Genomic DNA, 27,794 nt, shown 5'->3' with positions numbered 1-27,794 from the left:
TTAAAAATTTATATTGAAATATAATATATTTTTAAATATTGTAAAGAGAAATAATTGATTCTGGTTCGGATTTGCGGGTTCGGTTTCGTATTTTTGGTCGGGTTCGAATTTGGATATGAATTTTTAAAATCCGCCGAATTTAAATTCGGGTTTAAAATTTTAGATTTGGTAGCCGGATTCGGGTTCGGATATTTAAAAATTCTCGTATCCGGCTCGTTGACATCCCTATTTGTGGGGTTACAAATAAAATTTTTTTTTTTTTGAGAGAGAAACTACAAATGAAATTAACCCTTTAAAATATGTGATAATCCAGACAAATAAAGTTGAGGGGTTTTCTCAACTCAAATAACAGATGAGGGGGTTTCTGTACAATTTTACTTAATATTTAAATCACTAGTTTTCGAATCATATTTTATATTTATATTTCAAAAAAGGACAAAAGATGGTAAAGTGTTCGTACCTGCTCGACCCCTTTTCTCCCTCTCAAAAGTTCGTACGCTGCAATCGATTCCCCCCCGATTCATCTCGTCGAAGCCCTGCGAAGCGGGGGAACGGGAAAACCCCTCATCTACGAGATCAGAAGCTGTTTCCCGCTAGATGAGGTAAGGATCCACCGATTTGGTAGCTGATGCTTCCTTTTCCAGCGATTTTTGGGCCTTTTTGGGGGATTTTTGGGTAGATCCGAGCTTTCTATAGTTGTTTCTGAGTGAGATATGAGTAAAATTTGGATTCAGCTTCGTCATGGATTAGTTTAGTTTTGGATCTGCTAGAGTGGAAGGGGAATCAGCTTAGATGGTGTAGATTTAACTCTAATTCACCATTTTAAGTCTAAGAAGCATCGATAATGTTTTTATGTTTATTTTTGTTAATTAAGTTTGAATTGTTGTTATAAATATAGCTGGAATATTCGTTAATTTCCCTTCTTGTTTACGCATTTCGATGCTGAGGTTTAATGAGAGTTTGTTCCTGATCATTTACTACTATAATGAAGAGTATTGGATCATTTATGTGGCCTTTGCGTGTTTCGATTGTTACTGATAATTAACTAGTGGTAGTATTTTTCCTTTGATAGTTACTGCGGGTATCTAAATGCTTTTTTGGAGTTATTTGAGTAGAGAATTGTTAGATTCATAATGGGAGTTGAGCTAGAATACTTCCAGAAGTACCGAGGGCTTGACACTTCCACTTCACTTTCGATGATAAGGCATCTATATTGATGATTGATACTATTAAACAGTTATTGTATTTGAACTTTCTACGAGCTAAATTTCATTTTTTTTTTTTTTGACAATTATTGTGTGATGCATCAAGTAGACAAAAGATGAGCGATGTAAAACAAACACAGAGATAGTTGATAGGTTTCTTCAATTCAACCAGTGTTTTTGTTCTTTATTTAGATAGTTAAAAGAAATTTGTCAAAAATTCAACCTATTTGGAGTATTCTATGCCGTTAAATAACAAAACTTCTCATAGCCGTTAAACTGTCAATTCTGAGACCACTTGAGTAAATGATGTTGAAAAATTGCAAAATTTGGTTCCCACAATGTTCAAAATCAAATGCCCTACATCATGTTTAGTTGTGTTGATTGTTGCTTTGACAGTTTGACTGCCCCATAATCGAAAATGAAGTGGAAGTACTAAGCTCACGTTACGTCTAGAAGTGCTCTAGCTCAATTCTTCATGAACGTTGGAGTTATTTGAGTAGGAAATTTTTAAATTTATACTGATTAATTTCCTATCTCAATTGTTTTATCTATTGGGATCTTGTAAAAGAGTTCTCTTATGAAAAATTGCAGCCGTATGGTTTCAAAGGGGCATTCAACTTAGAGTCTATAGCACAATACTAAGCAGATATATTAACCTGCAGTAAAGATCAAAGAAAACCTTTATGTACGTCTGATATATGAGACTATCCTTTTTGCTGGGAAAGCTACCGGAATTTGATCAATGCCTCCTTTTGTTTGTCTTTCTAGATAAGCTATTTTGGGGGCTTCTAGATGTAAGAATATGGCTTCTGGTAAGAGTGTAACGCGCATTGACATTAGGAGGACGTCGCCTTCATACTGCTCGACACCAACCATCGTTATATTTGTTGCTCTTTGTTTGGTTGGTATATGGATGTTTTCGTCCACAATAGTGGTTCCAGAGGAGATTTCTTTACAAGACGCTAAATCTGAGACTAAAGATCAAGTCCCTGGGGTTGATTCGCAGCCTTCTGGGGACAATTTGGGGGATAACAATGGAAACACTATTGTTGATGAACCAAACAGAGAGACTTCAATGGATGAAGAAAAGCTAGAGAAGACTGGTGAGAAGTTGGGAGAGAAGACCCATGAGGAGCCTCTGAAAGAGAATGAGGAAGTTTTGACAGAACTGGAAAACAAAACTCCAGATTTCGGTGATCTAAAGCAGACTAATGAAGGAGGCGAAACAAATAAGGAGAGGAGAGATACTGATACTATAGGAGAGAATTCCAAAAAAAAGAAAGTAGAAGAGATTGAAGACATGAAGGGCTTGAAACCGAAGGATATCCTTCCTGATGGGGCCCAATTGGAACTTTTGAACATGACCAGTACACAGAAAGGGTCATGGTCTACTCAAGATGCAGAATCAGAGAAGGAGAAAGAATTGCAGGCATCTTCATCGCCAGAAAGCCAAATAATTTATAGTTGGAAACTATGTAATGTCACAGCTGGGACGGACTATATACCGTGTCTTGACAATGAGAAAGCTATCAAGAAGCTTCGAAGTACTAAACATTACGAACATCGTGAGAGGCATTGCCCTGAAGAGTCTCCAACCTGCCTCGTACCTCTTCCAGAGGGATATAAGCGGCCTATAAAGTGGCCAAAGAGTAGAGACAAGGTCCATCTTTTGCTTCTTGTATTGTCTTAATTGACTTCTATTTTGTATTCTTAAGCCTGAAGCCTAAAGGCCTGTTTGATCAGATATCTTCAAAGAAGTGCTAATAGAATTCCCTCCCCCGTCTTACTAAAGTCTCCTCTAAAGTGTTTTGCTCTGTAAGAGTAGAAGCTTCAAATGAGAGCTTTTTATTTTGGGTACCAAAATTCATTTTATCTTCTCACCACACCACAAGCTTCAGGCTGTGTGTTGCCTGAATTTCTTGTTTCTGGAAGCTTTTACTTTGTAGAGTATACAAGCTGTCTCAGAAGTTAGGCCAAACTAATTCTGAATTGTGATTTTATGGTTCTATTGTTGCTTTCTAGAATAGACAAGCTGTTTCAAAAGCCAGGCCAAACAAGCACTAGTTTTGTATCTAAACTATATGGTTCTATCTCAGATATGGTACTCCAATGTCCCTCATACCAAGCTTGTAGATTACAAGGGGCACCAAAACTGGCTCAAGATTTCTGGGGAATACCTCACTTTTCCTGGAGGCGGGACCCAATTCAAGCATGGTGCTTTACACTACATAGATGTCATTCAGGAGGTTTGCACCCCCTCTTTTCCCCTTCTACTGTTATTATCACATATTAAAAGTTTGTGAATATGTTGTGTATGCAGATTTTGATAATTGTATATAACAAATTGTAGATCTTCCTGCTAATTCAACTGCTTCATAATTTCTTTTTCTTTTTTTGTTTTGTTGAAGAAGAAGAGCTTCTTTACAACTTAACATCTATCTGCTTGTACTTTTAAATGGTCGCTATTTTCGTTGTTTCCTGTTGTTCTAGTTTCAGTTTGCAAGGGCCTATAATGCTATATCCATACTGAGCTATGAATATTACATGTTCTGTGACTTACAAACCTTCATAGGTTAAGTGTGTTTTGTATCTTCTGAAATCTGAATGCATTTTGCCACATGCAGTGAAGATAGGGAAGGATAAGCTACCCTGCTTGTCACAAAAGGGGCCTTTACATATACATCCTTGGAAAAATTAGCTATTTACATATATACCCCTGCAAAATCTGAATTTTGTTGTTTTCCACAAAATACCCTTAAGTTTGGGAGTCTTCATATTCATTCCGGAAGTTGGCTTTCCATTGGAGAAAAGCTTTTCTAAGTAAAAGACAATTATTGCGATTACAAGGGTATATAGGTAAGAGAAAAATGTTTTGACTAGGTCATTTGTGAAAATTTAGTTTTTGTAGGGAGATGTATGTGTAATTTGATAATTTTGCAGGGATATACATTTTTAGCAACAAAAAAGAAACCTCTATAGTCAATAAGTGTATGTTATGTTCATTGACATGTGCTCTCTGCTCTTTGAACTGCAGTCACAGACTGATATAGCGTGGGGAAAGAGAAGTCGTCTAGCTCTGGACGTTGGCTGTGGAGTTGCTAGTTTTGGAGGCTATCTCTTTGAGAGAGATGTGCTTACTATGTCATTCGCACCTAAAGATGAGCATGAGGCCCAAGTACAGTTTGCCCTAGAGAGAGGAATTCCAGCTATTTCTGCTGTCATGGGCACCAAGAGGCTTCCCTTCCCCAGCAAGGTCTTTGATGTTATTCATTGTGCTCGCTGTAGAGTCCCATGGCATATTGAAGGTGCTCTACAACCGACTTTAATTTCTCCTTGTTGAGATATTTACCTACATACATGTTCATCACTATCTATTAGCGTATGTATATGTTCCTGCAAAATCTGATTTTTCATATGTGACCTTCAAAAACTTTATTTTTTTACTTATAATCTCTCGTACTTAGCTACAAAGCTTTTTATAATACAAAAACGAACTTGCTCCAATAAATTGCATTAACTCTTTAATTTTTCTAATACAAAACCCAACGTGCTCTAATATATTGTATTAACTTTTTAATTCTAGATAAAAGTGCTTTTGTAAGAATTACGTTATCAAGTGGTACTATAAAAATCAGTTTTTGCATTGGTATTCCAGTGGTGTATATGGACATCTTTTGCTTTGTGGAGTTGCTCCTAGACCTTATTAGTGGTAATTTGCAGGTGGTATGCTTTTGTTGGAGTTGAACCGGTTGCTACGTCCTGGTGGTTACTTTGTGTGGTCTGCTACTCCTGTATACCAGAAGCTTCCAGAAGATGTTGAGATCTGGAATGGTATAGTTCTGTTCTTACAAGTTATTCTGATTGAGATAGGGAGAAATAAATAAAGAATTATTTGGAACCAAACATGTTGAGCTGCTCTGCTCTATTTTCTAGTTATTTAAGTTTTTCTTTCTTATAAACCTCTGACATCTTGAACTTCTCTAGTACAATGATCGAAGCCTTCTGAGAGAGAGAGAATGAGTTGGCATCTGAATAAACTTTCGTTTTCCTAGATCTAATTTATATTTCCTTGGACATTTGCAGCAATGTTTGCGCTAACAAAGTCAATGTGCTGGAAAATGGTGAACAAAACAAAGGACAAAGTAAACAGAGTTGGTCTAGCAATTTTCAGGAAACCAACCGACAACAAATGCTATGAGAAAAGAGTAATCCAGAACCCACCGCTCTGCCAAGACTCTGATGATCCAGATGCAGCCTGGTATGTACATCTATCATTTAGGGCATATTTCGCCCTGCTGGAGATTGTGCAGGATTGCTTTTAAATAGAGTTGTTCGGAAAACCACTAAAATCCCCTAATAGCATCCCACAAATTCAAAAGCAGAGCGGTTTTCTTTGCATGTGAACCTCTGCAAATGTGTGAGATTGCATAAAAACCTCCAGACAGTTGGTATTTGCATCCATCCCCCCTCAGAAATAATATTTGCATTATGCCCTTGCCCGGGGGATGTATGCGAAAGCTGGTAGTGCATAGATATCCCTGTAGTGTTGCATGTGCTAATAAGCAAGGTTTTCAGCGGCACACGATCAATACCAACATTTCTTTCAGGGTATTTGTGATTTTGCATGGAAGTAATCTATGCGACACCCACCGAAGTAGAAGCCTCAGATTTGAGCTTTTGCTTTCAGGGACCTGGAACTCTAATCCTTTTGTTCGCCAAATTTCTGGCTGTTGCTCTCTTTGTAGAAAAATTGTTTTACAAGCTAGACCGTTAGAAGCAAGGCTGATAAGCATATATCATTGTTGCCTTCTCCGGCATTCTCATTTGCCATAGTTGGCGGTGGCTATTTCTTATCATGCAGGAATATACCCTTGCAAGCTTGTATACACAAATTGCCAACAGATCCAGCAATTCGTGGTACACAATGGCCGGAGCAGTGGCCACAAAGGCTGGAGAAGACACCTTACTGGATGAGTAGTTCTCAAATCGGAGTGTATGGAAAGCCTGCCCCTGAAGACTTCATAGCAGACTACGAACATTGGAAGCGAGTTGTGCGCAATTCATACATTAATGGCATGGGAATCGATTGGAGTACCATCAGGAATGTTATGGACATGAAAACTGTATATGGGGGGTATGCATATCTCATTTCTCGTCACATTGAACTAGTTTATTATATGGATTATTTATAGATGGATCCCTGTACAAACTTAATATCTTACGTAAATTCTCTTCTAAATAGTTATCATTTATGTAGCCTATTTTATTCTGTTTTCCCTTTTTTCGTGTTGGCTATTGTGCACTCTTATCCCAATATTTAGAAGCTTTTGGTGAACAGGTTATTGTGATAATTTGCAGAATTGTTAGATATTCTCTCTTCTTTTCTGCAATTGCTCGAGTGTCTCAAAACCTATTAGCTGCCTTACCTGCCCATTTTTAAATAATAAACCTATCAACTCTTCTTGTCATGCTATTTAATGCAAAAATTACTTTTGCAATATTTTTTTACAGTTTTGCCGCAGCTTTAAGGGAGATGAAGGTGTGGGTAATGAATATTGTGCCGATCAATTCACCAGATACACTTCCCATCATATATGAGCGCGGGCTTTTTGGATTGTACCACGATTGGTGTGAGTCATTTAGTACATATCCAAGAACTTACGATCTCCTCCATGCAGATCATCTATTCTCCAATCTAAAAAGGAGGTAAGATTCTTAATGCTTAAATCCAATACCACTTTTCTTAACTGTTTCTATTCACTTAGATATAGAGATAATGAGATAAGTGTGGGACTACCTTAGACCTTCTATCAAACAAAGTCTCTTCTGTGAGCCCTATGATGTGGGACGTTTCACGATGCCGTGAATTAATACTGGTATATCCAATTGTGTAATCGGGTCAACAGTATTTTAATAATTTCAAGTAGAAAAGATATTCGAAGGTTGTTAATTGAATTCTTTATCTATGTGACAATGTTTGATTAGTCTCTGGGTTATGCTACACGGAAGCAGTACATAAGTGATTTTTCTCCATTCTATCATACATGTGTTTTTTTTTTTTTTTGCTTTTTCCATTTAAAAACTCTGCTACAGGATGTTTATGTGCCGACCCACTTGTTAATGGTCTTGAGGTGTATTTGATTTTGTTCTCTCTAGGTGCAAATTATTGCCTGTGATTGTTGAGGTGGACCGGATATTGAGACCAGAAGGCAAGTTGATCATTCGAGACAATGTCGAGACAATAAATGAGGTGGAGAGTGTGGTGAAATCTCTGCAGTGGAAGGTCCGCATGACCTACTCGAAGGACAAAGAGGGGTTGCTATTTGTTCAAAAGACAATGTGGCGGCCTACGGTATAGTATACGAAGCACAAAGGGGTGAGCTAGCTTATTAATTATTTTTCACTTTGAGTTGAAACATGGAAAGAAAAACAAAATAAATTGAGAACGAAGAACTGTGCACCGCCTTTTGTCACCATCATTGCTATTGTGACTAAACCATCTTCACTTATAAAAAAGGAGGAAAGAAAAAAGTCATTACCGCAGCAGCCATCGGCATTTTCTCGGTGGTTTGGATGTTAGTGACTTGAAATATTTTATGCTTGCAGATAAGTGTATTAGAGGAGATGGAATAATCTCTGCTGTGGGAGGGCCGCGTGACTGATTTGAGGGATGGAGAGAGCTTGTAATGTGTTCAATGTACATCGCACAATGAGGCAGGGAAAGGAATACAAAGAAAGTAAGTAATATTGATATTAATACCTTAGCGTCGTCGATAAGAGGTAGATTAAGTAAAGCTTTTGGTAGTACTTGGTGTTGATGTATAATTTCTTGTTCTTCTTGTGCTCTCTTATCTTGTTAAGTTTACATTGGAAAAACCTTCGAGAAACAAGATTGATGTAGAATTATAGCCTTAATTAATCAAAATTTCATCCATTTTTTCAAGTTAGTAATAAATGATGCTGTTGAGATAACCCTTCTTTAAATTCTCATTCGGTCTTGTTTGAGTGACATGGTGGAGGTTTTGTAGAGGTGCTGCTCGTTAAATAATACACAATAACCGTTATTGATCTCTAAAAATTTAAGCCCGTAGAGAATGGTGTTTTAAATATTTTTGTATTTAACATTTTTCCTTATGTTTGGATTTGAAACTTTTTTCGCAAGGCTCATAATGTGGATTTGAATTAAATGAGAGAAAATTTATAATGCTAGGAGCAGAGTCTTCTGCTCTAATATCATGTTAAATAATACAAAATAATTATTATTCTTAAGTTGGTAGAGATCAGTGTTTTAAATATTTTTATATTTAGGACTGCTTGAATCTTTAGTAGTGTTTTCATTAATATCCTTGGCGAACTCAGAAGCAGAAGCAAATAAATAGGAGCTTCTGTGGGAAGCAGAAGTGGTATTCTTTCTTTCAAAGATGTAATTATAAATGCAGTGTAGTTAGAGATGTATGCAATTGGAAATACAACAGTTACAATTACATGAATCCTGTTTGGTTGGATGTAGTAGAAAACGCTGCAAGTATAAATAATTTGTTTGGTTGCATGCAGTTGAAAAATAATTTTTAAAATTTTATTATTTTATATATATATGATGGTGAGATTATCTCTATTGCAAAAAAGAAAAATAATTTTTGTTTAAAAAATATTGAGGAGGTAAGCATACCTTTTATATAAAGTTATTCTCTGCAACTGCTGCAGTTGGAACTGCTGCCGATTTGGGCGTAGTTCGAACCGCTGCATTTGGGCCTCCTGCAGTTCCTACAGCAGCAGTTGGAGTGAAATATATCAAATCAAACACGAAATTTGTATTTACATGCAGTTGCAACTACAGTGCAATTACAACTACATGCAACCAAACGGCCCCTAACATCATTTCTTTTATGCATATATTAAACAATCCTCCATTTGTTGGGGTCTGATTGATACTTCCCAACCTGTATCAAATTGGACAATCAAGAGAGCTAACATGTATTGAACCCAAACCAAGCCGACGCACTGAAGTTGCAGACTTGCAGTTCCATTATATAAGCCTGAAGTCAAATGCACGAGTCTAAAATTTAAATAAAGGGTTAATTTTATACAGATTTCTGTAAATATAGTGAATGATATATATATTCCTACAAAGTTCAACTTTTATATGTTATTCCTACAAAAGTTCTGATATTTTTAAATATATCCATCTGGTCTGTTATTGTAAGAGAATCGTTAGAGAACTGTTTATATTTTTAATTTTATCATAACAAATATATCCTTCTAAAAGCCAAACAGTATAATATAGGAGGGATAAAAATGTCAAAAACTAACTATGTGTTAAGTATTTAGCAATAATTAGCTAAATTCTACGAAATTTTAACGATAGGGACATATTTAAAAATATTAGAATTTTTATAAAAATAATATATAAAAATTAAATTTTATGAAAATATATTGTTCACTTACTATATTTGACATACATTTCGACTGGAGCTCCATGCTTGCTTATCACTAGGCTAGTAGTGGTTTAGTTACTTTAGTAAAATAGCTTGTAGTTGGAGTCCTTGTATATCGCACATAGTCTGCAAACAGTACAGTACTAAGCTTCAAGCTCTATTTATTTACATCACATTCGGGATGAGTAAAAATATGTTAAAAAAATCACACAAAAAATTTAAAATACTTTTGATCTCTCTCTTTCCTCAATAATACAACGAGTTTAAAAATCTTACTCCTACATCCAAAAAAGAAAAGAAAAGAAAAGAAAAGAAAAAAATCCACCCATGCCATTCCCCACCTCGCTCTCCCCCTCCCTCCTCCTCCGCCCCGCCGCCTCTAATCTCTTACTCCGCCGCCACCTCCTCCCCCTCCATGCCCACCACCACCACCACNCCTCCTCCTCCTCTTTCAGGCCTTTTCTCAAACACCCTCTCTCCACCATGTCGCAAACCCCGAACCCCAATCCTAACCCTAAACCTAATAGCTCGCCGCTCACCACCGCCACCGCCACCGCCACCACCACGCGCGCGAGGAAGAAGGCCTACCGCGAGTCCGCCGAGGGCGTCCTCCGCCGCGAGCTCGACCTCTGCTCGAAGCGCGGCGACCTCGCCGAGGCCCTCCGCCTCTACGACTCCGCCCGCGCCGCCTCCGTCCCCCTCTCCCTCCACCACTACAACGTCCTCCTCTACCTCTGCTGCTCCTCCTCCTCCTCCTCCCCCGACCTCGACCGCGGCTTCGAGATCCTCCGCCACATGGCCGCCGACCCCTCCGTCGCCCCCAACGAGGCCACCTTCACCAGCGCCGCGCGCCTCGCCGCCGCCAAGCGGGACCCCGCCCTCGCCTTCGACCTCGTCCGGCGCATGGCCGCCGCGGGCATCCCCCCGCGCCTCCGCTCCTACGGCCCCGCCCTCTTCGGCTTCTGCGACGCCGGCGACCTCGCCGGCGCCCACGCCGTCGAGGCCCACATGGCCGCCTCCGGCGTCGCCCCCGAGGAGCCCGAGCTCGCCGCCCTGCTCGCGGCCAACGCCCGGGCGGGCGACGGTGGGCACGTGTACCGCGTGCTCCACCGCCTCCGGAGCGTCGTCCGGGTGGTCTCGGAGCGGACCGCGGAGATTGCTGAGAGGTGGTTCGGCTCGGAGGCGGCGGCGGAGGCCGGGGTGGAGGAGTGGGATGAGGAGAAGGTGAGGGAGGGGGTGGCGAACGGCGGAGGCGGGTGGCACGGGCAGGGGTGGCTGGGGAAGGGGCCGTGGAGCCTCGGGAGGAGCGAGATGGATGAGGATGGGGTGTGTAGGAGATGCGCGGAGAGGTTGGTTTGTATAGATATCGATCCGTCGGAGACGGAGGACTTTGCCAAGTCTCTCGCCGCCTTAGCTTCGCAAAGAGAGGTTAAAGCCGATTTCTTGGGGTTCCAGGTATAAAGAAGCATTTTACGACAAGTTTCACACGACAATGTATGGTTTTTTCTCTAGTTAAATTTGTCTACAAATGCTTGGAAACCTAAGTTGGTAATGTACAAAAGGTTCAAAATGACATAGGCATGGGTGAATAGTAAAGGTTTAGATGTGAATTTGTTTAGAGATTTAAGTCATAGTACAATGTGTTTGCTATCCGCGATGAATGGTGATCGAAACAATTTCTTCAGCAAATAGCTTGCCAAAACTTGCATATGTAAGGATGACCTTATTATTTGCACACAGGATTATTCTATTTCCTTCTTATTTCGTTTTTCTGCTGTGGATACAAGGCAAGGCGTGTGCATGAAAAATGATTTTGTACTCTTCGTTATTTTTATGTTGCTAATCATGCCGCTGAAATCAAAGTTAAGGACAAAGTGGCATTGTCAGAAAACGGTGAAATCCTCACTAATATGCAATTCATTTCTACTAAATGTAACAATCAACAATCTTGTTTGCATCTTCTTTAACTATGGCTCCCTGATGATAGTTCACTCTTGAATATGTATGAGCTGTTCATTAATCTTCGCCTTAACAATTTCTCTTCCTATGATTTAATTCTGTGATGGAGACAGTTATAGTATCTAATTGGAATCTTTGAGTCAACACAGGAATGGCTTGAGCGTAATGGACCGTTTGATGCTGTTATAGATGCTGCAAATGTTGGCCTTTATAATCAGAAAAATTTCAGCTTTTTTCAGGTAAGTGCATAATTATTTTATTTGATTAGTACTTGCTGTCCTTTATTCTTAGATTAAATGTTGCCTGAGAGGTGCCTGGTTAAGATATGGATTATATTGTAATAAAATTTGTGTGGCAGCTAAATTCTGTTGTAAATGGCATGCGCCAAATGAGCCGGTCAAATAAGTTGCCGCTTATTGTTTTGCATAGCCGTCGTGTAAAAGGTGGCCCTGCAGATGCCCCAAACAATAAAAAGCTTATAGAAAGCTGGAGAAGGGCTGGCGCACTCTATGCTACTCCTCCTGGATCAAATGATGATTGGTAAGTTACGAGAAAAACATTGTGGCAATTTCTCTTATCATATCAATTTCTTTCTTCTCCTCCTATGCATACTACTTTGACTTACCAGATTTTAATTGTTGATTAAGGTTAATAAAACCAGCTGATTAATAATTATCAAGTCAAAGATAATTATTGTCATTTAATTTCATTTCTGCTTTTTTCTGAAGGTTAGCCATATAGTGGAGACGTAACATATAATTGCAGCAGCTGCTATGATCTTTTAAAAAACAGTCCTTTGATACCATTGCAGGTATTGGCTCTATGCAGCTGTTAGTTGCCGCTCTTTGGTTGTTACAAATGATGAGATGAGGGATCACCTGTTTCAACTGCTAGGGACTAGCTTTTTCCCAAGATGGAAAGAGAAGCATCAGGTCTGTTCATGTTCTTAAATTTATGAAACTTATCTATAATTGCTATATGATACTGTATTTCCTTCGTTGTACTTGACTATCATATAACAGCTATTCTAGGTGTCGGTTGAGAACTTTTATTAAGTTACAACCTCATTTTCTCTTTCATTCTCTGAAAGCTCATGTTTCTGAAAATCAGAGTCCTATTGCTCCCAATTCTTGTAATATATTTGCAATATTATTCTTCTGCATATAAGATACATGATAAAGGACCTTTAGTTTGTTATATCATGTCGCTAGGAATGCTATCGAGAATCCCTATGTCAAGTCCAGCCTTACATTCTTCGCAATTCTAGGGTATAATTTCTATTTGCATAATCGAGAATCACAAATTTTAAGGTATAATTTCTGTATTATCATTTGCAGGTGAGGCTTACATTCTCCAGACGGGGACCTGCTTTCCATATGCCTCCTCCATACTCGAGAGTTATACAGGTAATGGCGATAAATAATCACATTTTGCCTCATAAGTTGGCTGCGAGAAGTAATGTACTGCTTTTATTCTTCTGTTAAGAAATTAGTTTCTTTTGTGTAATGGCACTTGTTAAAATATTTACATCCTCGCTTGTTTTTTGGATTTTAGGAGTCTGAAGGAGGTAGTTGGCACATACCCACACTAACTGGCGATGACATTGAAGCACCTCGGCAGTGGATTTGTGCTACTCGAAATACAATAAGGGCATCCTCTCGGCCTCCTTCGAGGTTAAGCCAAATGGGCTGGTAACAGTTCTATGAGCTTCTGGACGAGATTGGCTTTTTTGTACTTGTTCATTCTTTGGCACGAAGGTAAGCTGTCATTTTCTTGTATCTTTTATTGATTATATAATTTTGGCGGAACACTTATGCAGCAATCGTCGAAATCTGAGCCTCCAAATTGTGATTGTGATTCTGACTTTGTTTCTGTGGTTACTTATTATGTGTACTCGAAGAAGTGTGTATCTCATAGGTCACAGAGTAGCAAGAAACCAGTACAGGGATATGTCCTTTTCTTTTCCCTTTTAGAGAAGGCTTATTTAGTTTGTACTGTTCTAAATCATGGTTTATGGAGTATAGGGCTGATCTTCTTGAAAATCAAGCTTTTTGGAATACCTTTGCGGTAACTATTTGGTTACTTTCTCCGAAGTTTAATGCTCCAGTTTAAGTTCTCGTATTATATATGCATGCTGATCATATAATGTTTCATTTACTGTGGAGTCAATGATCAATAAATCGGTAATGAAATGATGCTCATTCGAACACAATGTGAATGCAGATGCCTTACATCTACTCAAGCAGCTCAAGAGGATCAAGCTAAATTCTCGTGTACCTCGCTCCGCTGTCGAAATTTCAGTTTCAGGCCAAATTTTCAAGGTTCACCCCTCTGTGCCCACTCTGCTTATTTATTGCACATGTAATCATTTTCTGATTCCGCAGAGAAAATCTCTGTGACTGTTCATTTATTTGTTAAAGTAATGTTTGAAAACGAATATTATCATATCATAGATGACATTCTTATTTTGCTGTTGTGTTAATGGTGAAATTATGATAAAGTGATTTACCTGTAAAACTAACATGACTGAAATGAATAAGGTGGATAGTTCTTCATTGGTGATTGAGAAAGAGAAAAAAAGTTCTTTTTCAACTAGTTTCAAATTAGAATTTCTGTTTATTATACTAAAAAAGCTCGTAGCTTGTGGCCATAGCAAACTGTAAGAGTATCGTCTCAACAAATTTCTATTAGTTTTAAGTTGCAGTTTTTACTTGTAGTACCCAAAAGCTCATAACTTGTTGCCATTAGCAGAAAGTAAATGCTAGTGTTTTTTTTAACGAGAATACTGCTAGTGTTCTTTTTTTCCAAAAAAAACCTTATTCTATTTAAAGAAGATACAACCCCAACAAACTCTAACTTGGTTTGGATTCATGTTAGAAGGAATCTTAGTCGGGCATCTCTTTTAATGCTTAATAATAAAATATAATATGAATCCAGTTACTGTCCTTTTTAGGAGGACCGACGCTTTTGTCCTCCCAAGTCGTTTTAGATGATAGAGATTTTAAATTGATGATCGAAATCATTAAAATTGATTTAGAATATTTAAAATATCTAGAAATTAAATTTTATAAATTTTAAAAATTATTTATATAGTGATCAAAGGATTACAAAATCGACAGTTTTTGACGGCCTATATGAGCTATTTGCTTGTTTAACTGTAGAGAATAATTCAAACAGTTTAAATTTTTGATAGAAAATTTTTTATACTATTTAGATAACGTTTGATAACTTCGACCATTAATTGAAAAAGTCTAACGTTTATTTTCAAAAGGTTATTTATTTTTCAAAAGGTTATTTATTTTTTACCATGTATTAGTCTAAACTTTTCTCGACTAATACACACAGGTATCACCTATGTATTTCATCACAAGTCGAACAAGTTTTTTATGTACAAGTGCCAGGAGACGAGAATTGGTCCTCAATTATGAGAACCAAGCCTAGGGACTTATTCGACATGGGTGAAGATTCGACAGAAAACACTTCTGTAATGCCCTCACATGTTGAAAACTTAAATGAGAATGAACCTCCAAATTTAATTCGACGAAATGTAAATAAAGATAGCAATGATGAACTATAATTTCCTATAGTACTTTTATAATAGTACTTTCATGCATGTGATATATTTTCTATTCAAGTTTTCTTCGATCAATATACTCTCATACTTGACGAATATTACTTTTATTATTGGTATCATTTTATTTTTTCTTAGTATTTATCATTATTTGCAGGGGAATTAAAAAATGACGTCGAGGGAATTAAAAAATGATGTCGAGGTCAAGAAGATTACGCAATTGCAACATAATTGATTCTGCCTCTCAAAATGAGTCACAAATTCAAGAACAAGCAAGCGAGGAGCAATCGCTATCTTCCTCGGAACCTCCTACAGAATCAAATAATACTGAGTTTGAAACTACTAATCAGAATGAAATATTTCTTTGGATCATTGGTTAGCAATACTATGTGTTAATTATATTGCATATAAACTTTATGTTATATTTAAATTAATATATTTAAGCTTCTTTTTAGGTGCCGATAAAACTCGACGTAAGAAGCGAGGACGTACAACATTAGCAGATGTATGGAATTTATCTGAAAGAGAGAGAATTGAGGTTGAAGTAGATAAATATGGGGTTCCTTGTACCTATGCTGGATCTATTCTTGGATTATTTTTGGGAGTAGCCGTGAAGAATGGATCATTTACTCCTTTAAACATTCCGCGATAGGATAACCAAGCTTTTAACCCATTCAAGAAAAAAAATGTTAAAACATGTTGAGGCTTTTTTATATGCATTTATTTCTTTTACATTTTATATTTTAATTTAAACTAGATTTTTAACATTAAGTTTTTTATTTTATTAATAGTAAAAGTTTAGATATCTCGAGGGAACGAGGCATTGGGTGTTGGCATCTTTAAACAAAAAGTGGAGAGACTATAAGAATGAACTAAGGTGCGAATAATTCTCAGAAGATAAACCGATTCAAGAGTTAATTAACAATGTACCACGTGGTGTAATTCGGAATCAATGGACTAGTCTAGTGGCATATTGGTGCACCGACGAGAGTAAGGTATAGAAATTTTGTATTTATTTTAAATTTATTCTAATATTAGTATATTCACTTTTAATGTAAGTATTTATATTTTCGTATCATAAAAACTTTGTGAAGTGAATTATATTTCTGCGAAGAAAGTAAAGATGGCCTACATATTAGGCAGAAAAAGTTATGCTAGAAAACGAAAGGAATTGGTAACGACTCAATATTAAATTTATTTGATTATATATTATGTTTTATCTCTATCTTTTACAATTCATATTTGTAATTACAGAAAATTGCTCTTGGTTTTTATGGAGGTCACTCATAAGAAAAAGAATGAAAATTTTGTAAATGAGGATGCGGTTGATCAGGTTCCTTATTTACAAAATTTTCATTCCTCCCAAAAAGCTAGTCGACTAGGTTCTTTGTCTAGAGCAATTTTCTGTAATTGTAAATATGAATTGTAAAAGATAAAGATAAAACATAATATATAATCAAATAAATTTTAATATCGAGTCGTTACCAATTCCTTTCGCTTTCTAGCATAATTTTTTCTGCCTGATGTGTGGGCCATCTTCACTTTCTTCGCAGAAACAGAATTCACTTCACAAAGTTTTTATGATAAGAAAATATAAGTACTTACATTAAAAGTGAATATACTAATATTAGAATAAATATAAAGTTTCTATATCTTACTCTCGTCGGTGCACCAATGTGCCATAGGCTAGTCCATTGATCTCGAATTATACCGAGTGGTACATTGTTAATTAACTCTTGAATCGGTTTGTCTTCTGAGAAATATTCGCACCTTAGTTCACTCTTATAGTCTCTCCATTTTTTGTTTAATTTTTTGTTTAAAGATGCCAACAGCCAATACCTCGTTCCCTCGAGATATCTAAACTTGGACTATTAATAAAATAAAAAGCTTAATGTTAAAAATCTAGTTTAAATTAAATTATAAAATGTAAAAGAAATAAATGCATATAAAATAAGCTCAACATGTTTTAATATTTTTTTCTTGAATGGGTTAAAAGCATGGTTATCCCATCGCAGAATGTTTAAAGGAGCAAATGATCCATTCTTCGCGACTACTCCCAAAAATGATCCAAGAATAGATCCAGCATAGGTACAAGGAACCCCATATTTATCTACTTCAACCTCAATTCTCTCAATTCTCTCTCTTTCGGATAGATTCCATACATTTGCCAATGTTGTACGTCCTCGCTTCTTACGTCGAATTTTATCGGCACCTGAAAAGAAGCTTAAATATATTAATTTAAATATAACATAAAATTTATATACAATATAATTAGCATATAGTATTACTAACCAATGATTCAAAAAAATATTTCATTCTGATTAGTAGTTTCAAACTCAGTATTATTTGATTCTGTAGGAGGTTCCGAGGAAGATGGTGATTGCTCCTCGCTTGCTTGTTCTTGAATTTGTGACTCATTTTGAGAGGCAAAATCAATTATGTTGCAATTGCGTAATCTTCTTGACCTCGACGTCATTTTTTAATTCCCGTGCAAATGATGATAAATGCTAAGAAAAGATAAAATGATACCAATAATAAAAGTAATATTAGTCAGGTACGACCGTACGAGAGTATATTGATCGAAGAAAACTTGAATAGAAAATAGATGCATGAAAGTACTATTATAAAAGTACTATAGGAAATTATAGTTCATCATTGCTATCTTCATTTACGTTTTATTGAATCAAATTTGGAGCTTCATTCTCATTTAAATTTTCAACATGTGAGGGCACTACAGAAGTGTTTTCTGTCGAATCTTCACCAATGTCGAATAAGTCGCTCGGCTTGGTTCTCACAACTGAAGACCAATTCTCGTCTCCTAGTACCTGTACATAAAAAACTTGTTCGACTTGTGATGAAAATACATAGGGATCATCTTTCAGCTCTGTACCTGTGAATTAGTCGAGAAAAGTTTACAATAGTGTATTCAAATTCATCATGCTTAAGGCCCATGTTGTGATGAACATCAACCCAATCACATTTGAATAAGACAATCTTAAAAGATCTATAATAATTTAATTTAATAATATCCTTCAATATCCCATAATATAATATGCCGTCTGCTTCTAAAGTATGAACAATGCTGCTATTTTGGGTCTTTCTATTTTTTTCACGCGCTTTTGTATAAAATCTAAACCGTTAATAATAAATTCACTAAATCTTCTTGCAAATTTGTTAGGGCTTTTAGCAACGGCTAAAATTTTTTCTAAACTGAGTTGAATCATCCATCATGATAACCTATAGCATAAAAAAATATTATTATATATTTTATTACTTTAAATAATATAAAATATTTTGTGATACAAAATATGTATAGCATGCTTTGTAACCATTCATGAAATCTCTTATTCACTAGCTTTTCTATCTCGGCTCCAGTGTGGCGTGCATGACGACGTCGTTTTCTTTTCTCCAAATCAATGAATTGTTTATATTTATATAAAACTATATATTTCAATTGGTATCTAAGTTTTAAATATTAATAATGTAACAAGATAAACATGACTTACGGGCAAAAAGACTCAAGGTTATCGTAATGACGAAGTACATAACGATGTGCTTGGACCCATGCTTTTTCATCTAATACAATATTTTCAATCTTTCCAATTGGGATACCAGCAATAGAAAATAAATATAATCCTTCCGTTCCATTTTTAGGTGGATAAGGATTCCGTACAGGTCGATTAAATCTTGTTTCAATTGAATCTAAATATCTTGAACAGAAGGTTAAACATTCTTCAGCTATATAACCTTCAGCTATTGACTCTTCAGGATGAGATCTATTCCGAACATATGATTTCATTCGTGCAAAGTTCCTACAATATTAAAAAAAAAAAACGTAAAGGTGAGGTATAGTTTTACAAGTCATAAGTAGATAAAGAAATAAATAGTAAATTACCATTTACCTCTCCGATGAATACTGTCACGCCCCAAACCCGAGGCGTAACAGATACCGCATACTTGCTAAACTACCAAATATACAAGGCTACAGAATCAGACGGAAACTAGCAAAAAGAAGATTACCAATTTTTCCACTAAATCCAAAGAATCACAAGATGAGACTAAAGAAATTGAATTTCAACTAAAATCAAACGAAATTCTAACATCTATAAAACTAAAGCTTATTACGAATCACAAGAGAGATTCGGTCTACAAAATACTATAAGTGACAAAAGTGGGTACGAAGAAATAACGAAACAAAATAGATAACAAACGATCATAGATAATCTGAAAATACTAGATGTAAAAACAAAAGGGACTAAAATCAAAACTAGTTACGTCTAACGTTCACTCGGTCTCAGCCCCGCCCGACAAAGCAGTCTCGGTACCTGGATAAGCAACCATACACCACATTAGTCGAATTAGGCATACAATACAAATAAATAAATGAATACAAAAATCAATTCAAGCGACTGCGTCTTTAATTTGCAAAATTTAGAAAACAAGAATTTATCAAACTTAAAATTCAGATCAAATTGGAACTATAACTTTACAAAGCATTTCTCTTTAAGCAAATAACGAAATAAATATTAAGTCTCCGGCAACTAACTATATCATATGATCCGTTGGCGAGGTCCAGAGGCATCCGAATGCGAAAACAGAACAGAAGCATCCGAAGGTGCAAACAGAACAGAGGCACCTGAAAGTGCATGTACAAAACAGAGGCACTCGAAAACGCAAACAAAACAGAGGCGGGGATAGGTGCAGACACCCAAAGGCGCAATACAAAGACAAAGCTCGCTTCTATAACAAAATACATGTCGACATGGCCAACATTAGCATAGTAGAATACCAATAGACATTATAATTTAAAATTATCCAGTCACTAACTTACAGAACAGATTATTAAATTTCAAAATTTTCTGTTAAAAGAATCTTTCAATCATAGCTAAAACTCAATTTACAGAAACATTTAATATACGCTTAACCCTTAATTTTAAAATCTACAAAATAAAGATTTTCACACAATCAAAGTATTTTCTAAATTATTTTACAAAAAACTAACGGGTGTCCGGTCGCTTACCTCAAAAGCGGCTTCTAAGCTAAGTTATCCAGTTGAAAATTGCACGAAAATCAATCGTCGGAACCTAAAATAGAGATATACGATTCTCTATAAGCTACTCAAAAATAAAGTTACAAAAATAATATTTATACATTTAGAAGGCAAGTTTATACAAAAATCTGAATTCGGATAGATTCACATAGGTCGACAGACAATGTTGGCTACAAATGCATGCAAAAAGGCTAAGACGAAGCACGAAAGAGATTTAGAATAATAAATTTGACAAAACTCAATTAACAATCAAGAGGATGATGAGTTCCAAATATTAAAGTTTTCAAAGAAATAAGATGACATGAATGAAGTTTTAGATAATAAACGAAAGATCTAATACTCGAAAAGAGGATTTTCAAATGTTGAAACATTGATTGACAATTTACAATTAGATGGGATCGAAATTAGAAACAAGAATAAGGTTAGCCCTCACTCAGGCATTTTATTGAACATGGAATGAGCATTACAAGAAGTATGTAGAATATGGAGAATTTATATAACTAAATAAGATAGGGATACAAGATAAAATGATAGTTCAAATAACACATATTTAGATCAAAGCAAATAAGATTTTGATAGTTTTAATTCCAATCATCAAGAGATAAGTATTCAAGAACAATCATATAATCATGAACAAGGAGGTTGAATGATCTCAAGATTTAGTGAAAGAGATAAAAGAGATTAAAAAACAAGAACCTCTTCAAAGACGGAGACAACGATGACGAGGTACCGTCGACGACGAACCAAAATTGCCAATAGAGATCAAACAAAAGGGTTGCGGCAGCGGCGGCCACAGATAACGGCGACGACGGTAGGGATTGGATAGCGTCGCGCGCGCATGTGTGGAGTGGCAGAGACGTACGGACGCGGTGAAGGAGGAGAGAGAGAGAGAATCGTGCGGGAGGGGAAAAGAGGGATTGATCGGGTGAGGGTTGGCTAGGAAAAAATTAATTAAGTTAGGTACTAATTAGGTAACAAAACGCCGCCGAGTCCCTCAAAGATTGAAAATTACGAAAAGGTCCAAACTTAATAAGATAGAAGTCAAAACAAGAGGTTTAAAAGTATGGGGTGTTATAAATACACCTATCTATATTGTACCGGTCCACCGAATGAACCATTAAATGAACCATAATGGTAAAGAATGAGGTTAAAAGATTTTTTCCATCTGGCAAAGTGTAAGTATAATACGAGATTGTATGTTGTCAAGCTCATTCACATCCAGCACCTTCGAACATAATGACTTAAAAAAATTGGCCAATTCAATTGCGATCAAGGTCACTTCCTTTGATGGGCTACAACCTTTTAATGCCAATGGTAGTAGATTCTCAATCAAAATATGGCAATCGTGACTCTTAAGACCACTAATTTTACACTCACCAACATTCACACATCGTGAAATATTAGAGGCATAACCATCAGGTGCTTTCATATCCTTGAGAACTTGATAAAGAATTCTTTTTTCTTTCTTCGACATCGTAAAACAAGCTGGAGGTAATCTTGTCTTCCCATTTGCGAGCAACTCGGGATGTAGTTCAGGTCTAATGCCCATTTCTACTAAATCAAGTCGCGCTTTTGGATTGTCTTTTGTTTTTTTATCAAGATTCAACAAAATGCCAATAAAATTATCAAACACATTTTTTTCAATGTGCATCACATCTAGATTATGACGCAATAAATTATATCGCCAAAATGGTAATTCAAAAAAATACTTCTCTTTTCCACCACCTCAAAGCACCGCTAGGTTCTGACATGGAAACGCTTGATGTTGCATTGTTATTTCTCATTTCCCTTTTCTTTTGGATCTTTTCAAATAAATTCCTTGATTATTTTCTTTTGGTGGTTTACCAAATTTGAATTGCACGCCATCCATTTGTCTCAACATATCAACTCCATTTATCCGAATAGGTGCAGATCTTACCTCCTCGGTACCGTCAAAAAAATCTTTCTGAGAACGGAATATATGCCCCTCAGGTAACCAACGACGATGGCCCATATAACAATGATTCCCTCCATGGCGTAGCCATTTAGAATGTGTTTGCTCTCCACAACAAGGACATGCAAACTTTCCTTTAGTACTCCAACCAAACAACATTCCGTATGCAGGAAAGTTATTTATGGTCCACAGTAATGCAGCTCGCATATGAATTTTTTTTTTATTTGAAGCATCATATGATTCTACGCCCTCCCACAATTCTTTTAACTCCTCAATTAGAGGTTGCATAAAAATATCAATATCATTTCCAGGACTCTTTTCACCTGGAATAATCATTGATAAGATGAAAGAGGATTGTTTCATACAAATCCAAGGAGGTAAATTATATGTAATCAAGACAACCGGCCATGTACTATAAGTGGTACTCATTGTTGTAAATGGGGTTGAATCCATCGCTACAAAGAGCAAGCCTTACATTGCGAGAATCAAAGGAGAAATCTACAAATCGTTCATCGAATGCCTTCTAAGCTTCACCATCTGCAGGATGTCTTAACAACCCATCCTTCTTACGACCTTCCTCATGCCATCTCATATCTTTTGACGCTTTTGTAGAGGCATAAAGCCTTTGCAGTCTTGGTATAAGAGGAAAATATCGTAAAACTTTTGCTGGAATCTTTCTGCTTTGTTTTGGTATGGTAGATATGCCAAAAGTGTTTTCTTCATTGTTTGGAATATGTTCCTTTTCCACATTATTTTTTTTCCAACGAGAAGATCCACAAACATCGCACACTTCTTGATCTACTTTATCACCCCGAAACAACATACAATCATTTGGACAACAATGAATTTTCTCATAATTTAGACCTAAGGCCCTAATAATTTTTTTTACTTCATATGATGAACGAGGTAATGAAGTACCTTCTGGAAATGCATCAACTAGTAACCCAAGTAGCATGCTAAACGACTCTCCTTACCACCCATTTAGACACTTTAAGTGGAACAAATGGAGTATGAACGATAGTTTTGAAAATGTCTTGCATCCCGGATATAATTCTTCGTTTGCATCTTTTAATAACTTTTGAAATTCTTGATTATGACAATTAGCTTCTTGACTAGGCTGTTCCACATGAGGTTCTACTGTCGCTTGTTGTGGGTCCACCATTTCATCAAATTCATTCATGGGCATTTCTGTTTCATTAGTTGTTGCACCAATACGACCAACAGTATCACGTAAAAGTCCATGTACATCATCCAACCTTCCAAGATTTTGGGTTATAGGATTATACTCTTGCACAGGCGACACTTCTTGCATAGGTTGAGAAGTTGAACTACTATCGACGGTATTAATCGAGGAAGTTAATGATAAAGGTTCCTCTCCGTGGCAAACCCATCTAGTATATCCTCTTAGAAAGCCGTCACATATCAAGTGTATTTTCGCATCCTCATAAGTTTCTAACGAACAATTAACACAACGTATGTAAGGGCACAATATCTTGCCTCTATAGGATGCATTACAAAATGCAAATTCAAGAAATTGTGAGACTCCATTTTTATAATCATCACTATTTCTATGTTTTGTCATCCTACTCTTATCCATTGTAGAAAAACAACTGAAAAAAACAACAAAAGTTTTATTTAATACCAATGCATAGTTATGAACCTAACGATTAACTTAGTGATAATAATTAACTTAATGATAATAAAACTAAAATATTAACAAAAGCTAAGAATAAAAAGGGGATATAGTATAACTTACCTAATCTGCAAACAGAAGAAGAAGTAGAAGATGACCTCAACCACAGCAATCCCACAAGTTTTTTCTTCCCTCACTTTTTCTTCCTAATCCCTGTAAATAAGAAGATCAATTTGCTTGATCTAATTAATGGGCATGTGTCATTTTGGTATTATCAGCAAGTAAGAAATTACATCCATGCAATATCAATGCATCTTTTCACACTAATTAGACTCGAGACTCGGTGGAGGTTAATTAAACGATCAAAGCAAAAGAACTAATTAATCAAATGAGATAAGAAAAACAAAATTTATCAAACATAGTACGATGAACATTCATGGATAGCCGAATGCCAAGACATTGATCTACATAACAATCAACTGATCCCTTTGCTATCATTCAAAGCCAACCATGAAAAGCTTAAATGGAGCACTTAGTTAAACCACCATATGCAACATAACTTAAGAAAGTTGCCATAATAGAAGTGAATACGACAATTCCAAACTAATTCGTAACAGAAACGAATACGACAACTTGAAACATTCGGGCAGTGGATTATATCATTTTTGCATCATAGAGAAATTAATAGATCTAGAAACTTGAAACATACAACTCTAAATAAAATTAGATAATAAAAACTGATAAGAAGGATCTCAAACAGCCCTAGATTTGAGAGTGGCTTTTAAACCATTCAATATCTATTATCATCAACTTGAACTACACAATTTTTGGTATCATTAAGAGTATTATTCCAACAAAAAAAAAAAGCATCCAAATAAAACATCAGATATATGAGCATATATATAATTTACAAATTCAACTTCGTGAAAAGAATTTGAACGAATAATAAGAAGCTACAAAACCACAGAAATTTTTTTTCGGAGAAAGAGAAAGAATCAAAAAATTTAGTGGCCAAATAAATAACTTATACTAAACAATGCAGATTCATAACATGTAAGGCCTTAATATCACAGCTTCAAAATCAAAACAAAGGAATTTGGTCATTTGGCGAACCCCAACCTTCCTTGGGGATCAATAGGGGGCCGGGAGTGCGATATGTTAAGAACTTTTTGAGTACCAATGTAGTCCCAAGACGAGCAAATTCTGCTTCTATTTCTCCTGGTTCCTAGCATATCAAATGCAGGCATCGAAAAGCTATAAGCAGGGAATTGCAGTATCAACCACATGAATTACCACAATTTTAATACGTCAAACGCAAAGCATATATTAAAGATCTTTTTTAGATAATAGCTAAACCAGGAAGGTTATGTTCTAGTTTACTCAAACAGGTGATACCATAGAAACAAAGTTTCACAGCTCACAATGTGGGTCAAAGCAGAACATCAACAGATTTGCAAATAACAGTACGCATGTAAAATGCATAATTACATAAAACATTCCTAATTTGTGTATTGTTCTTCTTCAAGGCATTATCTTACTAATCTTAAATGTACCACTCATCATTAGTTAGTTTCTTCAGAAGTATACGATTTCAAAAAGCGATATAAGCTTACGGGGAAAAAAATATTCAAAAAACAATGTAAGCTATTTCAGAAATACTGTAGATATTCCATGACTTAGGATAGCAGAAAACTGTAGATATTTCTATCTGGTTGAGCTCAGTTAAGTAGAGGCATTTAACAATGGGAAAAGTAAAATTAATGAATTAAACCTAAAATGAACCTGGGGTTGAATACAAATCTACTTTGAGACAATCTACGTGTAGACCAATTCTTGAAAATCATGAGCTTCTGGATCTAAAATTGAATGTGAAATCTCATTGTATCAGCTTTCTCATTGCTTTATTGGCAGCGGGGGGTGGTGAGGAGGCGGGCGTGGGATGGGGAACCGTGGGGGGGCGCAGTGTTAGGGTGGGGGGGATGGTTCGGCGGGGGTGTATGAGCGCGCGTGCAGGGTGGTGCGGGATGAGGGGAATAGGTCGCAGAGAGCGGGGAGCGATCAGGGGAGGGTTAGCTAGTACGTCACCCGAGCGTTGAGCGACGGGAAGGGGAGAAAGGCGCGGCAACGCGAAGAGGGAGACAGTCCGTGGCCGCGCCCGCGGCCATCGAGGTGAGGAGGAGGAGCCGTCGTGGTGTGGTGGCGTACTTATTGAGGAGAGGGTGTGTAGGGGTACAACAGTGACCATAGGGTGTGTGGGAAAGAGGAGGCGTAAAAATTGGGGGAGAAACGAAAAAAAAACTAAATGGGACAATGCTTAAAATATATATATAATTTTTTTTTTATTTAAGATATAGAGGCGGTTGTGTTAAGCCGCCTCTCATGTACCCCTAACGTATAGTCCTAGGGAATCACTTTCAATTTAACTGGGGACCACTATCATTCTAACCGTACATCTTTTCATCCAACGGCCGAAAACTCAATAGTACCGGCTTAGTACTATTGATAGTATAGTAGCATAATTCTCTCTCTCTCTCTCTCTCTCTCTCTCTCTCTCTATATATATATATATATATATATATATGTTTTTAACCTTTGGATGAAAAATTGTAGAGTCGGGATGATATTAGTCGGTTAGAGTTGAGTTGTCCCCCTAGGGTTGAGTGGTCCCCACTGGGTTATAGTATTTAATCTAATGGTTAAAAATAATGAAAAGAGCTGATCCAAAGGCTAAAAAACTGATAGCAACAATAAAATTTTGCTACTAATAGTAGCCCAGTCCACCTCTCTCTCTCTCTCTCTCTCTCTCTCTCTCTCTCTATATATATCTATATATATATATATATATATATAGATATATATATATAGAGTTGAGCCAGAATACTTCCAAGAGCACCAAAGAGGTGGTGCTTTTGAGTTTTTAGCCTTTAGATGAAGAAATGTAGGGTTGGGATGATGGTGGTAGGTGGTGGTAGGTGGAATAGTGTTTGATACAAAAGCTATTAATAATCAAGAAATAGATCAAAGGGCTAAAAATTTAGAACCACCAAGAAGATGGTGCTTCTAAAAGTATTATAGCTCAATTATATATATATATATATATATATATATATAGAGAGAGAGAGAGAGAGAGAGAGAGAGAGAGAGAGAGAGAGAGAGTTGAGCTAGAATGCTATCGATAGCAAACCGGCATTTTTGCCACCCATTTGTTTTCGATGATGGAGCCTCCAAATCGACGATCGGCACCGTTGAACATTATCTATACCACTTGAAGTGTTTAGAAATCAAATTTCAAATCTTTTCGACATCATTTACCTAATGATCAAAGGGTTTCAAAATTTGTAATTTTAATGGTCGATATGAGGCATTTTCTCGTTTAACGGCATAAAAATATCCAAATCAATTGAATTTTTGTTAGAAATTCTTTAAACTATTTAAAACAAGATCTATACTCTTGATCTTGATTACAAGACTCCTATCATCATTTTTTTAAGAATATTTATTTTCAGCCGTTTATTTTTGTGTCCACTCGATGGATAAGAGAGCAATATCGAAAATGTATGAAATTTAATTTCTAAATACTTCAAATGGTATAGATCATGTTCAACGGTGCCGATCATCAATTTGGAGGCTCCATCATTGAAAACAAATGGGTGGCAATGGTGCCGGTTTGCTATCGATAGTATTCTAGCTCAACTCTATATATATATATATATATATATATATATATATAGAGAGAGAGAGAGAGAGAGAGAGAGAGAGAGTCCGGCTGCTGTGCTATTAATAGCACGAAGCACTTTGTGCTACCAAGTTTTCCGCCGTTAGATCTACCCTTTTGATCATTTTCACCCGTTAGATCATACTATTCAACCAACCACCCACTCAACCCTAAGGGGCCCACATCATCCTAACCGCACATCTCTTAATCCAATGGCCAAAAACTTGGTAGCACCAATGACTTGGTGCTATTAATAGCATAGTAGCCTAGTTCTATATATATATATATATATA

At 36.4% G+C, this 27,794-nt stretch overlaps 2 protein-coding genes and 1 long non-coding RNA gene across 7 annotated transcripts; 2 read left to right on the top strand and 1 right to left on the bottom strand.

The window, feature by feature from the left end:
• Positions 437-8,160, top strand: LOC109710744 (probable methyltransferase PMT26). The gene is made up of 10 exons (XM_020233482.1): positions 437-602; positions 1,974-2,865; positions 3,302-3,451; positions 4,240-4,510; positions 4,926-5,036; positions 5,289-5,463; positions 6,067-6,339; positions 6,717-6,911; positions 7,362-7,581; positions 7,812-8,160. Exons 2-9 carry the CDS (start codon positions 2,008-2,010, stop codon positions 7,561-7,563), a joined length of 2,235 nt encoding a protein of 744 aa, XP_020089071.1. The 5' UTR covers positions 437-602; positions 1,974-2,007; the 3' UTR covers positions 7,564-7,581; positions 7,812-8,160.
• On the top strand, positions 10,069-18,096 carry LOC109710745 (proteinaceous RNase P 1, chloroplastic/mitochondrial). 4 transcript variants are annotated; one of them, XM_020233486.1, is made up of 9 exons: positions 10,069-11,095; positions 11,749-11,838; positions 11,958-12,139; positions 12,411-12,531; positions 12,937-13,005; positions 13,154-13,356; positions 13,823-13,920; positions 15,328-15,545; positions 15,626-18,096. In XM_020233486.1, exons 1-6 carry the CDS (start codon positions 10,124-10,126, stop codon positions 13,292-13,294), a joined length of 1,575 nt encoding a protein of 524 aa, XP_020089075.1. In that variant the 5' UTR covers positions 10,069-10,123; the 3' UTR covers positions 13,295-13,356; positions 13,823-13,920; positions 15,328-15,545; positions 15,626-18,096. The 4 variants fall into 4 exon arrangements, with proteins under 4 accessions (XP_020089075.1, XP_020089076.1, XP_020089074.1 ...); XM_020233487.1 differs by adding an exon at positions 14,945-15,083 and having other exon boundaries at positions 15,328-18,096; XM_020233485.1 differs by having other exon boundaries at positions 15,328-18,096.
• LOC109709911 lies at positions 18,695-23,897 on the bottom strand. 2 transcript variants are annotated; one of them, XR_002216233.1, is made up of 3 exons: positions 19,717-23,897; positions 19,073-19,495; positions 18,695-18,982 (listed from the first exon to the last, which is right to left on the bottom strand). It is a non-coding gene; the product is annotated as an uncharacterized LOC109709911 (long non-coding RNA). The 2 variants fall into 2 exon arrangements; XR_002216234.1 differs by having other exon boundaries at positions 20,191-23,897.

The sequence above is a fragment of the Ananas comosus genome, linkage group 5 (genome assembly GCF_001540865.1).
Source record: "Ananas comosus cultivar F153 linkage group 5, ASM154086v1, whole genome shotgun sequence".
In the NCBI taxonomy this organism is placed as follows: Eukaryota; Viridiplantae; Streptophyta; class Magnoliopsida; order Poales; family Bromeliaceae; genus Ananas; species Ananas comosus.
This window is presented reverse-complemented; position numbering and strand designations above follow the sequence as displayed.

What these genes read in the sequence shown, in the direction of transcription:
- LOC109710745 (XM_020233486.1), top strand. Translation starts at nt 10,124, where the DNA reads ATGTCGCAAACCCCGAACCCCAATCCTAACCCTAAACCTAATAGCTCG. An exon ending in CCTGGATCAAATGATGATTG is followed by an intron (nt 12,140 to 12,410) that starts GTAAGTTACGAG and finishes ATACCATTGCAG; the next exon opens with GTATTGGCTCTATGCAGCTG. An exon ending in CATACTCGAGAGTTATACAG is followed by an intron (nt 13,006 to 13,153) that starts GTAATGGCGATA and finishes TTTGGATTTTAG; the next exon opens with GAGTCTGAAGGAGGTAGTTG.
- LOC109710744 (XM_020233482.1), top strand. Translation starts at nt 2,008, where the DNA reads ATGGCTTCTGGTAAGAGTGTAACGCGCATTGACATTAGGAGGACGTCG. An exon ending in GGCCAAAGAGTAGAGACAAG is followed by an intron (nt 2,866 to 3,301) that starts GTCCATCTTTTG and finishes GTTCTATCTCAG; the next exon opens with ATATGGTACTCCAATGTCCC. An exon ending in ACATAGATGTCATTCAGGAG is followed by an intron (nt 3,452 to 4,239) that starts GTTTGCACCCCC and finishes TTTGAACTGCAG; the next exon opens with TCACAGACTGATATAGCGTG.